The following is a 16,979-nucleotide window of genomic DNA, read 5'->3' on the forward strand; positions in this document are numbered from 1 at the left end:
AGGGAAACTGGAGCAAAGGCTCAGGAAGCGTGAGTCTGCGGTTTGACGGGTTTCAGCTGTCGGAGGCAGAAATCGCACAAAATGGAAGTAAACAGCGTCCAATTACAGACGCTATTCTTGTTATGTGGGAAAAGTGTGAGATCATGTGAGATCCATCACTGTGGAAGGAGGTTCCTCCTCTGGACGCTGTCAGTGCAGCTGCAGAGCTGAGAGACCATGGCTTTGAGCAGTAATAGCGTTCTGGTGGGGAAACCCTCCGCATCAGCTCCTCTGCTGTCGACTGCCTGGACCCGATCAATACTGTGACTGATGTGACGGCCCGCTCCGGTTCGGCCCGCGCGGACTGAACATGGAGCGGACGGACGCCGGGGCGGTTCGAGCCTCTTTTGCAATTCCAAGCAGAAAGTTTGAATGTTCTAATTCCATCAGCGGACGCTGCACCCTGCAGCAATTTATCTCAATACTGTGTTGACTGCTGCCTCAGAATCTTCAGAAAACGACACCTCTGAGACGTCTGTGCAGATGCATTACCCGGTGCTGGTGCTTCTAGGCTCACTGCGTTTCTATCATGCCATCAGGTGGTGAAATTATGACATAAGACGCTATAATTCGCCTGTTTAATTAAACAAGCCTCCTCGCCCTGATTGATCCCAGTGCCCTGCGCCTTTTGAGCGCGGCCTCTCACGAATCTCCTTCTCACGCCGCGCAGGGAGCCGCTCTCTGATTGGCTGACGAGCGCCTCGGCTGCGAGTAACGCGAAGGATGCCGGAGCGCTCGGTGCGTGGACGGATGCGGGCACGGGGACGACGGCGCGATGCTGCTGCCGCTGCTGCTGCTCTACGGACGTGAGCAGCCTTGAAAGTTTGAAACTCCCCATCCCCGTGTGCTGGCGTTTATTTGAGGGGAGGGCGTCCATCCGCGCAATGAGTTAGGTGTGATGTTTTGGCTGCGCGCTGTGGAATCCGTCTCGCCGCCTCCGCCGACGCGTCCTCTCACGAGTGATGGGTTCCAAGTTGACCAGACAGCGAAGTCTCGATCTGGAAAGCAAATTGCCCAAGAGGAGACGGCCGAGGCACGACGCCGGCGAGGAATGCGAGAGAAGTGGCGGCAGGGACCGGAGGGGGGACTTCTTGTTTACGTCCCTGATGCTCAAGTCCGACAAGCTCCCGGGGATGCTGCGGAAAACCAACCGCAGCCCGTACGTCAGGCGGGTGGCGTGGATCCGGGAGATCCAGAGGCTTCTCCGGGAGCAGAAGACGGAGCAGGCGACGGAGACGCTCAGCCTCCTGAGGAAGGTACGACGTCCGCATCAGTTCAATCCGACACTATATGCACTTAAAAGTTTGTTGCACGGACGTGGTCAGTGTTTATTATTCATAGGCATAAAGTTTGGTTATATTCGTGCAGACCTTTCATGAGTAAATCAAACATGTTTTACATTTATTATTGATATCTGCTGCAAACATTGCTTTATGATGATATATAATAGGAATTATGGAGTCCGCTAACAGGCATCACATGCAGGTGTCAGGGTGGGAATCATCACCCCTAAAGTCATTTAATGGTTCACTTTTTCTTTCTTCTCATAAATATTCTCGAAGATTTGCTGACACGTTAAAGGTGCTTGGGGATTTTCCCTCTATTTACTGTTTGCATGGAACAAGCCGCACTTGATGCCTCGTTTTGTGAGAGTCTGAGCTAAATTACCCACCTGTGTTGCCTGAGAGGAAGCCGACCTGAAGGAAGGAAGGCAGCTGATCTGAGGTCTGAATGTTTAATGTTCAATCAGCAACATTTAAAACTATGTGATATTTACAGTGATATGATTTGGATTTCACATGCTGTTGAATAAGGCATGAGACTGAGGTTGAAGCTACAGTGTTGTACTGTATGTGTTGTATTGTGCTATAATTCCATCATTAAGTTGACTAATTCACACATAAAGACGCGATTTATGCAAACTCATCTTCTCAAATAGCTCCGTTCCAGCGTTTCTCCGCTCACAGTTAGTTTCACACCGCGGCACAGTTCACTTGTGTGTGTTCACTCCGTTGTAACACCTTCTCGTCTCTTAATCCTCGCTCTCTGAGGCTGTAGTCAAACTACGGTAGCGAGGAATAAAAAAGAAATAGATTCCAGAGCTTTTCTACTTGGCTTCTAGCAGCTGTGCATTGATCAAAGGGGAACAGATTTGAAGCTGAGACAAAAGCAGTTCTGATCAAGAGCGCCCCCCCCCCCATTATGAAAACTCCCTGCCCATCTGTAGAATAAATTATACAGATGTGTGCAGATTAAAGCAGGAAACAAAGTCTGAACTGAAGACAGGTCTCATCCACTCTGCATTCGAAGTGGGATGAATTCATAGTTTTTTTGCAGAGTGCATTCATATTCATGCACCAGGAGCTGTGTGACTTTCCTTATGACATCAAAGGAGCGCGTCCGCAGTCATAAGGTGCCGCTTCCCGCTAACGCTGACCTTTCTGGCAGATCAACATGTAGGTTTGTCGGCCGAGAGCCGGGGCGGCTTCCTCCAGCTTTCTCTGTGATGCTCATGATGATGCTGCTGCTGCTGCTGCTGCTGCTGCTGCTGCTGCCGCTGCTGCATGTCGCTGGGGCTGAGGCCAAGTGTCTGACTAATAACACTTCAAAAACTGGCGGCGGAGCTCCTGTTGTTGTCGAGCAGCAAAGCAGCTTTTCCTGCTGGCGACGGGTGGATTCGGAGATAATCACCTTGAGATGACGGATGCTGCAACGTGTTTCAAAGGCGAACCAATAACGTCGGCCCCCGCGCCGTATCTCCTTCGCAGATCTGCCTCGCGGGCCATTAAGTTAATTAGTTTGGGGTCTTCTATCCATTCATTAGTAAACAAATAATCAGCAAGTATCAGTTATGCTCTAGAACATATGAACACGAAGTAACCAACGTGCAGCAAAGGAGGAGAGACTAATTAAAGTGGTCTGTGTTGTTTTAAGTGCTCTACAGTATAAGGTCAGCTGTCATAACACAGAGATTTCAATATGTTTACTTCATCCAACTGGAAAAAATACATGAGCCCAAACAACTGCCTGTCACATTATGCTTCCTTTATGACCACATATTGATTTATTATATGTATATGAACGCTGTGTCTTCCAGGTGCAGGTTTGCTTTCTGATACTGTGGCATTATTATTCAGTATTTATGAATGCTTGTGGCTCCCTCCCCACGTCTCCTGCACGATATGTGCAATGGGATGCGATGCCAAATTCAAAATGCTTGACACAGCTACACATAAAAGGAGCATTTATAGAGATGGATATTTTGGAAAATGTACACATTTGCTTTTCTGTGCAGATAAGACGAGTGTTAAATCTGCAACGAGGCACAGATGCAGCCCAACAGGTTAAAATGTCAGATAAAACCAACTACTCCTGGTTTTAGGGAGAGTAAAATGTTGATGGACGTGAGGACGTGGTCTCATTCCCCCTCAGGGCGCGTATGAAGGAGTTCCTCCTCGTACGTTTGGTCACGTCTGACTAAGTTGACGCGTTGACCTCCTCCGGTTTGTCCTTGTCGAAGCGTTGCAGCCACGGGCACAGCTTTTGTGTCTTTGGAACTTCAGCACAGCAGCTTTTTAGCATTTCATACCTTTGAATTAGCAGCGATTGCGTAAGGGGATCCTACACGCTATCAGTGGAGGAAGGAGCATTCAATCGAGCGTAAACAAAACAGGAGCTGAAAGGTCCGTCACCTGACAGCCGTGCACAGGAGCAGGAAACTGTGGGACTGGATTAGTCGCACCCTGCAATATATTTAATTGGATTCTCATAAACTGCATGTGTGGGACGGCGCGCGCGATTCAGGGCTTATCGCGTTTTCTTCTGACTTTTTGTGGCGAGGCATCAGATTAGATATGCAGCTTTCGCGAGGACATTCGCGGTGGGATGCGAAGTCGTACGCAGGCACGTACACAGGCTTCCTGTCAGAGACAAATAACAGAACGCTTCATGCGTTTATGACTAAGAGCCACTCAAATTAATCCATGGGATCAGATTTAGAAAAAAAAAAAAAAACGGTTTGTTTCAGCTGTGAATCCTCCGCAAAATAATCCTCAACATCCTGTGTATCCTCTTCCACTTTTGGACACATGACACCCACAGCCTGCACTAAGTGAGGTTTATTAAAGGGAGAGCTGGTCTGGAGGATAGCCCAGCATCAGGGAATCCCTCAAAGCTCCACTGTAATAAATCAACTCAAAGCTGGAGGAGGAGAAAACGCTGATGGGACTTTTCCTCTTCGCCTCGGCTGTGCCCTGAAGCGTTACAGCTGTCAGCGCACACACAGCGTGTTTTACACAGCCGCCGTACCCAAAGCTCTGCAGCTCCTATGGATCATAAGCGGGTTTTGTGCAGACTTCCGCCGCATAGAACATCCGCCGCTGTAAACAAGCTGACGCCGGCCTGGCGAAGCCCGGGACCTTTGTAATAGCTCTGCACAGCAACAACAGATTGAGATCCATGTTGCAGTACGCGACTAAAGGAATCTTCCAGCGTTGCAATGGAGCAGTTGAACATAATGAAGCTTCAGGCGTGAGAAAGATGAGGAATCCTTTGAGCTTTCATCGTCTGATCATTTTATTTCACAGGCTCAGTTTGGAGGCCCGGCTGCCGTCACCAGCTTTGAGAAGGTGGCGGCGCCTGACGCCGGCGGCCTCGTTTGATCTGCCTGAAACGCTCTCGAATGCGCCGCTAACGACGCGTCAGGCCTCGCAGCACCTGAAGACGCAGCTTCTGTGTATTTACATTGCAAATGGGAGACGACGCTAACGTCGGCGGCCCCCTGGGGACGTGCCCCGGCTCGCTGCTCATTGTGAAGAGTGGTGGTAGAAAGTGGAGGCGAGTTTAAATGCAATCAAAAATCACGTTCCCCACATGGATTATCTAAAAAAAAAGTCTCGAGGGTTTTGTTAGAGGTGAAACTTGCAAATGAGTTGAAATGAAGCAAGCTCTTCACTCCCTTCAGACAGCGGAGCTGTGATGTATGAAAGTCGACCACAGCTTTTATCTGAAGCTACGTGAGGTTTCAACCCCCGGCGCCTCACACTGTCACATACATGCACGTAATCAGCTGTGTGCTGGGCTGAAACACCACGTCGACGAAATCCTCAGCAGTGAGTGCCGAGATAAGACCACAAGATAGGAGGAGGCTGAGAGAAGCTTTTAAACGCACATTATCACTGTCACATAATATCAGTTGAGTATTAAATTAAGCTCAGATTGTCTAATAAGAAAAATATTCTTCTTCCTCCTCTTCTTCTTTTTCTTCTTCTTCTTTTTCTTTTTTTCTTCTTTTTCTTCTTTTTTTCTTCTTTTTTTCTTTTTCTTCTTCTTTTTCGTCTTTTATTTCTTTTTCTTCTTCTTTTTCGTCTTTTATTTCTTTTTCTTCTTCTTCTTCTTCTTCTTCTTCTTCTTCTTCTTCTTCTTCTTCTTCTTCTTCTTCTTCTTCTTCTTCTTTTTCTTTTTCTTCTTCTTCTTCTTCTCCCTTTCAGGACTTGGGTCTCCAGGGGACATCGCTTAACGACATCCTGTACAAGAACGCGGCCTTCCTCAACCTGGTGGACCCCATTTCCCACGAGCTGCTGCTCAACCTCGCCCGAGACCTGCAGTGTCCAAAGAGGGTAACGCTCCTTAACTGTTCACGCATTCACTGGAGTTGGGAATGAATCCAAAACGTACTGGGACGATTTAAAGTGACCCCAGGTTGTGACAAGTTGAGCTCTGTTTCACTGGTTTTAGCAAAAAGTTGCAGACTTCTCCTTTTGCCACGGCCCCTGAGTCAGACAGAGACGAGTCCAACAACAAAACTGTAGAAGGATTCAGAAAATAGTGCAAAAAAAAGTGCAATAACAAACAGAAAAAAATGCAGCTGGACTTGTTTGTGCAGAAAACTGCATGCCTGCTGGATGGTGGCTAGAAGCCTGGGGCCAAAGGTCACGTCAGGCTCAGCCTCCGCTGCCACTGTGCTGCTCCTGGGCAGCGTCGTGCTCACAAGCATGCGTAGGTGCCCAGAGGTCGGGATGCTGAGGTCAGAGGAACCGGTGGTCTCGGCCGTTACCTTCCAAAATAAGACAAAAGAAGACTTGATACTGTACAACATTGCACTTTAATAGAAAAGGACTGATAGGTACAGACCGATGTTCGACAACTGAGGGGGCAACAATGCTTCAGATGCAAAATAGCTTATTTTTATCATGAAAGCTAAATTATGCCTCTGATCTGAGGTCAGATTTGGATGATAATAGTGTAAAATCAATTAAATCAGGTGCGATTTATCCCGTGTGGCAGTCAGGCAGATGAATGCAGCAGACGTCAGGCTTCAAGCCTGTCGATTGGACACCTTCAATTAAGCGGCTGCGGTCTAATTTCTGCTTAGCGAGGTCAGACGACAACCTGTAGGAGAATCCAATCGCGTGTCTGCGGCGAGGACGGCCTGTGAGGGGCTGGCGGCCGCTCTGCCGACTGGCTGGCGACGTGAGGAGGGCGCCGATGAGCGGCGAGCCGGATTTAAGGCCCGGCCGCTGCGTCTTCCCGTCACGCTGGCATTTATTTGGGCTCGATTCATTCCTCCAGGACGAATCTGCACGACGCTCGGGCTGTAAAGTTCCTCAGAAACACAATTTTGCAGATGGGTGTTGTGTTTTTCTCCTCTCTGAACATAAATCAGTATGCGGAGCTGTGGCGTTGTGCTCAGTCATGCAAGAAGCTCAAACAGCAGCTCTGAACGTTTCAAAGTGTGTGTTTGTTCGGCGCCGGAGAAAGAAAATGGCTCCAGCGCTGGTTAATCGCCTTAAGGTAAATTGCCCCTGTCTTTCTTCTCTCCTCTCTTGCCACATTGCTTCGCTCTTGTTGTCGTGTTGCACCATTAATTAGATTTCGCCTCCTCGGAGTCTTTGTGTGAGGGAGAGGGAGGAGAAAACAGCGCTCGCGCGTGTCGTCCGCCCGTCATCCGTCTCTGTGTGTGTTTCTCAGGAGACCGCCTCGCTCAAGTCCACCAACAAGATCTGCCGCCAGCTGATTTACCACCTGACCCCTCACTCCAAGTGGACGAGACAGAGCGTTCCCAGGAGAAAGTCGCAGGCCTGGTGAGTCCTTCTGTCCGTCTCCGTCTCTGTCTCTGCGTTCCAACCTTGGACGTCACTGGTTTGGTCCAGTTCAGGCCGACGCCGCTAACGTGACGGGCACCTTCATACTGGTCTTAATGAACACATGCTGACACTCAGTCTGTCCGTGGTGTCGAGTGCCTCTCACCCAGGGACAGCTCGTCCCGCCCCCGGTGACCCTTAGAGGGAGAGGCAGTTAGGATAATGGATGCTTAGGCTCAGGGCACAGGACACAGGAAATGAACAGGGGCCTCCCACGTTACTCCCGCGCTAGCATAAACTCACAAACCAAATCAATCCACTCCAACTGAAGTCTCCAAACCTCCACAAACAGCATCCAGAACTGGTTTCAATTAGATGACGGGAGAACAGCACTAAGACTCCGTGCGAATCATTGAACTCGGATTAAGTAACAGGTCTGTGCATAGGAACAACAACCCTCTGGCGATAATCACGGGACTCTCGCTCCCCGAGCAATTAACCCATATTGAAAGATTATTTGACAGCCGGCGCCGACTTCCTGCTCCAGCCTCCTGGTTGCAATAATGCCAAACAGCTCTCGACCGAACAAGAGGCCGACCCTCCAGCGTGCTCGTTAGCGCCCAGTCACACGTCCAGACAGCAGCTTCAGGGACTTCCTGCTTCTGCCAAACATGCAGGATTTCATGTATCTCGCTTACACTTATTGACATTCTCAGGGCCGCTCCCTCCTTCTCGTCTCTGTTTCGTTCCCCATTTCTCCCCTCCTCGCATTGATTTTCCTTCTCCTGTGTCTTTCTGCGCTTTTTCCCTGCGTTTCGCGGGACTCCATTTTGTTCAGCCATTGCACAGTTTGAGCTGAGGCTCTGGGGAAGCGCTAGCGGGAGAACGGGGGGCGGGAGGGGGTCAGGTTGTTGACGGGAGGTCGCGTCAAATCGATGGGAAATCTGATCTCTTCGCATTCCGCAGGAAAAGTAAAACGCGCTCCGTTCTCACTCCATAAACTGGTATTAAAGAATCCCTGCAGCCTGAGACGACGCTGGGATCATAACTCACGCTTTATTGCTCCGGCCCGCTTGGTTTTTATACCACTGCGACTGCACGACAAGCGATGGCGTATATTACAACGCATTACGGAGGCGGTTTCATCTTTCCTCCCCGCAGGTTCCGTCTCCCCGCGTATCGTAAGCGGTGCTGAATTCCAGATTAATCAAGCTCGTATTGTTTTATTACGCTGAAATTGGCGTTCGCGGCGCAGTTCGAAGGGATCGGTCTCCGATTGCAGACGGCGCTTCGCTGCTCGTCTTCACTGCTGCCAGATAATTAACATAGATATTAAAGACATCTGCAGCACGTTAGGACCCTCAGCTCCACGTTCCATGTGGTGTTTTATTTGTTTTATTTGACTCTAATATTCCTAACTGGTGGTAACTGTGACAGCTGCTGTGATACCCTGTCATCATCAGATATTTGACCCACACCTTCCACTGAAGGGCTGTTTAGACAGTAAATAATGATGACATCACCTTTATTTATCTTCCTGCGTTACAGCTTATGCCTTGGCCGCGACCTGCAGAGCTTCACCCACTACGACGCGCTGACTGTACGCTGAGGTGGCTCAGTTAGAAGCTAATCAGTACTCCACGGGGTTTCACAGTATCTGTTAAAATAATAGATGCCGGTATCTGAGCAAAAGTCAAAATTAAGGCTTCTCTGAGCAACTTCTACAAAAATCTGGTGAAGCCGAGAAAGTAATCATTTGCCCTCACACAAGTTAGTTTAGATAGAGCACATGCTGCATAGGGGGTCCTGAATGGAGGCTATGGAGTCCATCTTGGGCCGATCTGCCCCTTTGCTGTACTCAGACCAGACACTTCTTCCTCTAGTAGCACCCCTCATCATCATCATCATCATCATCATCATCATCATCATCATCTCACTGCTGAATTATAAACAGGCTGACGTTGAAGCTGTCAGGGCATGTTGGCTGCAGCTATATCTGCTCTATAGTCCGGATGCCTATAAGCACTTGTGCTGCTTCCTCCAAGTGTCTGCATGTGCTGTGTTTCTTTCCCACATTTCTTGACGGCTTTTCGTGGGCTAATCACCAGAGAGGTGCTCTCTGGGATCCTCTCTCCCCGTCCTTCCTGCTCAGCTCAGGCTAATTTGCTCTAATCTTTGCAGAAATCCCTCCTAGCTCTCTTCCTTCTGTTATTTCGAGCCCTTCTTCTTTACACCATCTTTCCAGGGCCACAGTCGTTTTGTCAAGACACTGGCGTCCTGACTCTTGTCGGCAGTGGTGACTAATGAATTTAGACCTATTCTACAGTGAAGGTCAATATAATGTTAAATCTGTTTGATATTCAGGTATTGCCTCTTATTTTTGTCTTTTTCAATATGAATGATCAACTTCTTTGCCCATTTGTCATTGAATGACATCATTAACATTAACAGCCATTAAAGGTTGTGCTGTGTTGAAAGTCATATCTACTGTATGTGGTTCCGCCCTGTCGCTGTTTTGGTGCTCGTGCTCAATCACACAGTTAATTTACTGTACATGACTGTCGCCCGCCTTTGGCGCGACCACGAGCCAAGTCACCCAGCGAGAGCTGGAACGGGCTCTGACTCAGCACGCCTCACCTCTGACTCACCCACAAGGTCACCTTCCGAGGCCGGGGCCAAACTCCGACCACGCGGCTCAAGGGCACGTGGGGAAAAAAGCGCAAATTAGTGTTTGATGTCGTGGTTCTGAAAGGTTCCTCTGCGCAGATGGAGTGTTCCACTCCACTGCCCGCTGCACTCAGTCCGCTCGATCTGCTTTCTAGTTGACCTCCACTTTTAATAGAGCCTTAAAGATCCAGCCACGGTCCTTGTGCATGAATAATTGAGGGCCTCCTGCGGTGCAGACGCAGATCCTGGGCGATGAGGGGGCGGAGAAACACTCAGCATCACTCACTCCTGTCTTCAGGCCACAGGGCCTTAATGAAATAATTAGAGTGATTAAGCGCGTTGATTGGTAAACATGAGTTTGGAGCCGTTTTCAGCTGATGAGAATTGTGAACTTGTGACGCATGCTGTGAAAATATGAGCATTTCTCAGTGTCCTCTGGTTTCGGAGCCTCTGAGTGATTGGGTTGTAGCTGTGAAGCTATTGTTGTGCTTCTGGTGGTCGCTTTCCTCTGGAGCTCCTGACGATCGCTGCCTAAAATCGAAGCCCCGCTCTCACAACGGCTCCTCCATCATTTACAGTTATGTAAAGCGCGCTCCGTCGCAGGATTCTCTTCTCCTCAGCATCCGGTTTGTCACATTGAATCAAATCACGGGTGAATTTATAGCTCAGCCATGAAGCGCGTTTAGCATTTCATAAGCTGCACATTTTGTACCAAGACATTTTATAATCTTTGGCACAAGAGCGCAAACACACTCACCCGGGTGGGACGTCACATATTATATGTTAGACCTAAACTATATTTGGTTAACATGCACCACGTCCTGTTGCTCTTATCTGTCAGATTATTCCACATTTTCCCATTAATAATCAGGACAAATCTCCATCTTTGGCTTCGCTTTTGCTGTGGGTATTTGAGTATTTGTCACATTTATTTGATAATTCCTGCCTTTTTGATGTAGATTCTCATTAATGATTTCAACCATGGCTTTTGCCTTGAGTTCAACACTTACCTCGAATTCAAAGCTGCTAAAAAAACCGAGGGACTGGAGCGTCAGAATTGCCCGGAGCGGCTCCATTGACAGCATGCAGTGGAGGAAGCCTTAATCAGAGCATCCGCTGAATGTTTCACTAAAATTTAATCCGAATCCAAATGAGCTTTGAGGCTATTTTTTCCTTCCCAGGAAATGTGCCATTATCCCCATGAAACTGGAGGACAGCGTGCAGCATACGCAGCCACCACTATATTCTGCAGAGTCACAGAAAATGGAAGCTTTTCCCACATTTTCTACCTATAAAAGTGCCTCATTAACATCAGTTAAAGTTTCTTCAGGCCTGAGAGTCACATGCGGCATCTGATGCTAAGTGACTGTCCTGAAACACGTTGATTTAAGCAGTCGCTTCCCACGTCCCTGAGTCTACACGGACGCTTCCAGGCAAAACAGCTGGGATCGATCGCGGGAATAAACAACTCAAGACCAAAGCAGCGACGGAGCAGACATCGATCTGACAGATCCCACAGGTCTGAGGAACGCCGTCCACAGCCAGTGTTCCTCCAGTGCTTTGATTTCATCAGCCTGAAACGAGTCAAGTGTCTCAGAGTCGCGCTGCCTGCTGAGACACCGTGTGATATTGTTTTGAAGGAGCTCAGAGACTTATTGAACTTATTGGACTGGTTGCTAATAAATGTGTTAATCCTTTAAAGGTCATCGAACCGTTAACAATCAGCGCACAGCATTGACCCTGGTAATTGTTTTATCTCTAGCCGGGTCCTCAGATTTACAGCAGGTCTGTGAACGTCACACGGGGACAGACTGTTTACTGCAGCTTTACGCTAAACTTAATGACCCAGTTCCTGACTATAGATTCATAATTCATATTATCACACGGACGCAAAGAGAAGGAGAGCGACCGATTAGTCAATGAATGCAAATTGACAGAAACTGAATCAGACAAACTTAAGCACTAAAAAAGCTCATGATTCCCTAATACTTCTCTGAAAGAAATTAAGGATTTATCTATTAAATAAATGTTAACTTAACTAGACTTGCTACTTGTTATATTCAATCGCACAGTGAACGTACATGAGGAACAAATTGCAGCTCTGCTCTGCCCTAATTATTGATTCATGAGAAGAAATGAAGGGGAACAAGTTCTGTATGTTGGAGGAGACAAAACGAGCTTCTGCTGCCGTTTGCTTTTAACTCTGGCCCTGGTGGCAGAATACTGAATGTCTGTGAATGCCACTGTCCTGGAGAAGAGGTCACCTCCGCAGAACTCTGACCTCTCACCAAGCACATGGCGTGTGATCAGAGAAATCTAATCAACCTAATCAGCACTGATTATCAGATACAATCAATAAGGCGTGTGTACATGTTACAGTATTTTATTATTTCTAATAAATGTCACTGGAACAGATTTGCTGTTTATGATCTAGTTTCAACATTGCTCACTGCTGTTTAACTAGCCCAGTTTTTAAAAGGCTTCATCAAAGCTTGGCTCCGACCTTTTTCCCCGTGAGCCCCGCGTCTTCGCCCGCACGCCGTTTCATCATCGCGGGCCCCAGATGTTTTATTTCCCCGCACCTCTGGGCATTGCGTAACTACAGAACAGCGAGGGCCCTTGTTCGGTGCGGGGAAGTTAACAACATCCCCGGGGAAAGACAGCCTGTGAAAAGCAATTAGACCGTCGCGCCCGAGCCCACGTTTAGGCAGCCGATAGTTTGACACACGAGAGTCGGCTCTTATTAGATTCCTGCGCTGTTGTATCAGTTGCTCCTGAGGATGTCAATGCATGGATCTCCCTCAGCTGTTTGCTTTTAAATGAGTCCCGGTACCGCGGACGCTGGTGTTCATGTGGGCAGCTGCTCTGAACTTGTTTGTGTCTTAGCTTTATGTGCCATCGCCCATCATCATCAAATTAATTAACCAATCAATTAATCAATTAATTTCACAATCAGTCAAGCATCAGTGTAAAACCTAATGCTGAAGTTGTTGAGTCAGTAAAGGGATATTTGAATGCAAGGTGCTGCAGCAGATCAAATTCACAGCGAGCCGGTGGGTGAGGGGCCGAGGGGCGCGTTGAGCAAGAAGGACGAAGGCGTGTGAGATGAATTACAGCCCAGACCTGGAATCAATAATCCTGGGAATCTCAGGCTCCGTGCGCTGCAGAGCTTTTTCTCAGGCGAGCGGCGAGGATGACAGATGAAAAGAGCACGACCTGTAGATTTATGGGCTCCAGGACGGAGCAGGCAGCAGGGGCGATCCTGGCCGTGCTCAAGGAAACAAGCAGAACCTTAGGCCGGGTCAACAAGCCATGTGTTGGGTCTCCCACACGCACACTGTTGTCGTTCGCTTGGCAGACGTCTTCGCTCCGACTTCCTCCCAGTCAAAATCCCAGTAAAAACAAAGGGTTGTACATAGGAAAATATAGGCTCTAAGTCCAATCCATCAGCATCAGTTAACAAAGCAAATAAACATGTTTTAACTTACTATGATGTGAACGCTCATCCCTCCATCCGCTCAGCTGCTTTTATGAAAGTGTTTATGGAACACGTGTGCTGGGTTCGAATGGGCGCCTTCACTTTTACGTCCTCACCGTTTGTTAATTTATATTTATGGACATGTTTAGTGACGAATCTAAAAACAGCTGTTGCTTTTTAAGGAACACAGGAGTTGTTGCTTGGGGGATTTAAACCCAGACGCATTTAAATGCAAATTTTCCTATTTCCATTATTGATTGCTACACTGGCAGCATTTCTCTTTTGAATCGATATGCTCAGGATCATTAGGTAAAGATCATTTAGCTCACATTTAATGTAGTCTGTGATCGACGGCCATTTTGTGCCTCGACTCGTGACTAAGTCCCGTGTCTGTGTCCTCTCAGTCTGAAGAGCACCCTGAAGAAGAAGCTGTCGGGCGACGTGGTCAACCTGTCCGGGATCCCGCTCTCGGGCCGCGACGTCCACCGCGTCGCCTTCTACCTGCAGGGCAGCGGCGACGCCGTGTCGGCCGTGGACCTGAGCTTCACCGAGCTGCAGGACGACAGCCTCCGGCTGCTGCTGCCGCCCCTCAGCCTCCTGCCCAAGCTCAGCATCCTGGCCGTCAACGGCAACCGCCTGACGGCGGCCGTGCTCAAGGACCTCACGGACGCCGTCAAGGACCCCAGGCGCTTCCCCAGCCTGGCCTGGGTGGACCTCGGCAACAACGTGGACATCTTCACGGTGCCGCAGCCGCTGCTCGTGGCGCTGCGGCGCCGCTTCGGCCTGCGCAGCAGCCTGCCCACCATCTACGAGTACGGGGGCGGCTGCGCCCCCAACGTGGAGACCTCCGTGGAGGAGCCCACGCTGTGCGAGGAGGCAGACGTGGAGGAGGAGGACAGGGAGGAGGAGGAGGAGGACAGGTTGGAGCTGCGGGCGTGGGGCGTGGGCGACCGAAGCGCGGCCAAGAATGTGCCGCTGCACTTCTGTGGGAGGTGATCGCCCCGAGCGCCCCCCCCCCCCCCACACACACACACCACCACCACCCAACCGCCCCGTGACCGGCCTCCCGCGTCAGCAGGTGTCGAGCCGAGGCGCTTCCAGCGGCCCACGCGTTTCTGAAAATAACTGAAATGTGCGGTGCCGTGGTCCCCGTGGATGCGCTGACCGCTGCCGCCCAGACAGCTCTGCACAGACAGCATCGATTTCAGCCGCATCCCCCCGACGCTGCTGTTCTCCGCCTCCAGCGGCGCTCTTTGGGGTCGCCAGCTCCCCGTCAGCCGGGTGGGGCTTAAGTGCCTTCCGTGAGGGGCCAGTGGCCGTTCAGATCACGTGGCTCACGGGCCCAGACGCCGCCACCTCGGCGCCACGGTTCTGTGGGATGATGTTCTGTCCGCCGGTTCTATGGACGCTTCCATTTGGGAACCAGAGCTGAACCCGCGCTCGTCTTCCCTCTGTGGCGCTGCATAAACTGCGACACTTTGACCTGCGTCCTTTTGAGATGTGTTGTCGTCTTTTTGTAACGTTTTTTTTTTTTTTAAAACAGGCATGACTGTTTCCTGTGACGTCAGCTCCCACCAACAGAGCGTGTTCACGTTTCCATCCCATCATTCAGACTTTGTTCATTTCTGTTTACCGAGGGCGTGAGAGGAAATTACACGAGAGAAAATGAGCACCTTTGATCACGGAAATGAAATGTTTACTCATTTGCACTTTAAGGATGACGCCGTCCTTAAAAACACAAGCTCCGTATTTTTGTTGTTGATATAAAAGAAAACAGGCTCATTGACCCGGTTGTGTCCTAAAATACATGTTGTTCATCATAAATAAACATGAGTTTGTCTAGCTTGTTGGAGAAGTAAACAACGCTGGCGCATGGATGTTCATACAGTAAACTGTTGCTGAATTAATCTCCCAACAACTGGAATTTTGGGTTAAAACAAAAGAAATGTTGTAATGTTTAAAGCATTATTGAAGCAACCAGCTGATGGTTTGAGTACTGGAGGTCACTCATCTTCAGTTTTATATTGTTTTACTTTAATATTAAATGTGTATTTTTCTATTTAATAGCTACATCATGTTGTCTGAAGTCATAGATGTATGAGTGTGATCACTTAGTATCATCTGAAGAAGAGCCCGGGGTTTCGTATGGACTGAATAATCAAAACCCTGCTGCCAAGGACTGTCTGCTAGCAGGGCAGGGGAGCCGGGGGAGCCAGGCTCTCCTGGGGAGCCTGGGGAGCCTGAGCGCATCCGTCCTGGATCTCTGCGCGTCCCAGTAAACAGAGGAGAGCTAGAACTAGTGGCCCGCATGTTTACAGTGAGCAAGTGCTGGTGCAGGAAGGATTCTCCGGCATTCATGCTCCATCTAGTGGCTACCGATGGATGCGCGGAGCAGCTGCTGACGCTCATCTGGACGGATTCAGCTGAATGCGCAAATAAAAGGCTGGAATGAAAAACGGTTGGATCGAATGTGCGTTTTGCTGAGCCAATGCACAACAGCCCCGGTTCTTTTCTCAGCATGCACCTTAAAATAAATCAAACACACATTCGTGGGACTTTCCAAGAATGCTGTCAATGAGTGATTCATTAGATGAAATGAATGTGCATGGGGTGGTGTATTAACATGGGTACGAGGGCTTAGACCAGAAACAGTTTCTCATTATATGCTTTAATGTGTTTTACGTTTGTGTGTGTGTGTGTGTGTGTGTGTGTGTGTGTGTGTGTGTGTGTGTGTGTGTGTGTGTGTGTGTGTGTGTGTGTGTTCTGTTTGCAGTGGGGGGTGGGGGTAAAGCTGTGTTTCGCAATATCAGATAGCTCTTGGACTCGCTCCTGGACTTTTCAAAGCCAACATCCTTGTGCAGTTTCAACTTGTCGTCTGCTTCTTCTCCAGTGTTTGTATACCCCCCCCCCCCACACACACACACACACAGATCCCCAGGGAACCCAGCCAAGGGTCTTACTTTTACTTTCTGTTCTGTTACAGGCTAAGTGTTCAATGATTCTCCAAACAGCAGGTCTTCCAGTAAATGTGTTCGTCTTGGTAATGTCATAACCACAAGCAGCTGGATTGTGCAACTTTATGAACATAGGAAACTGTGGGAAGATGGTAAAAATGGAGATAATGTCGGGCTGAGAAATGATGTATGGTCGTGACTCTGTTTCCAGCTTCTTCCAGATCTGCTGCTTCCTGTTAATCTATATGACAGTTGTAGTGTTTTCTACTATTACCTTGAAAAAAAACATCACAAAAACATGCTTCGAAATATTCTGTAGATCTTTTCTATGTCGTCTTCCTTTGTAATGTAAAATATTAAAGTGTTTCTGACAGTTCGGGAACTTGAAGCCTCTATTTGTGCAGCGCTTTAGCTTCTACATAAGAAGGATTTCGTACTGTTCGTATCTGCTGTGTGGTTGAAGTGAAATGGGAGACACAGTCGCTTGTTTATTTATTTCCCTGCTTTCACTCAACCTTACTTCCAACCACTAGATGTCCCTGTCTCGTGGCCTTTTCACTGGATCGCCTCCACACCTGCATCCCTGTTCCACACTTCTCTCCAGTGGTTCCAGCAAACGGGTGTTTGAGGAATCCATGTTTGAGGACCATCACAGGAGGAAACTGTCAAAAGTAGAATAAGTGTTAGCAGCAAAGATAATTGGATTCATTTCCTGTGTTTGGGTCAAGGAATTTCTTTCAAACTGATACTATAAAACAT

General features: G+C 48.7%; 1 protein-coding gene across 2 annotated transcripts; it reads left to right on the plus strand.

The window, feature by feature from the left end:
* Positions 1 to 417: 417 nt before the first annotated feature.
* lrrc75bb (leucine rich repeat containing 75Bb) lies at positions 418 to 16,596 on the plus strand. 2 transcript variants are annotated; one of them, XM_029169013.3, is made up of 4 exons: positions 418 to 1,295; positions 5,529 to 5,657; positions 7,009 to 7,121; positions 13,671 to 16,596. In XM_029169013.3, the coding sequence occupies exons 1-4, from the start codon at positions 1,002 to 1,004 to the stop codon at positions 14,260 to 14,262; spliced, it is 1,128 nt and encodes a 375-aa protein (XP_029024846.1). In that variant the 5' UTR covers positions 418 to 1,001; the 3' UTR covers positions 14,263 to 16,596. The 2 variants fall into 2 exon arrangements, with proteins under 2 accessions (XP_029024846.1, XP_055369419.1); XM_055513444.1 differs by lacking the exons at positions 418 to 1,295; positions 5,529 to 5,657 and adding an exon at positions 5,664 to 6,831.
* Positions 16,597 to 16,979: the final 383 nt, after the last annotated feature.

The sequence above is a fragment of the Betta splendens genome, chromosome 12, assembly GCF_900634795.4.
Source record: "Betta splendens chromosome 12, fBetSpl5.4, whole genome shotgun sequence".
NCBI lineage: Eukaryota > Metazoa > Chordata > Actinopteri > Anabantiformes > Osphronemidae > Betta > Betta splendens.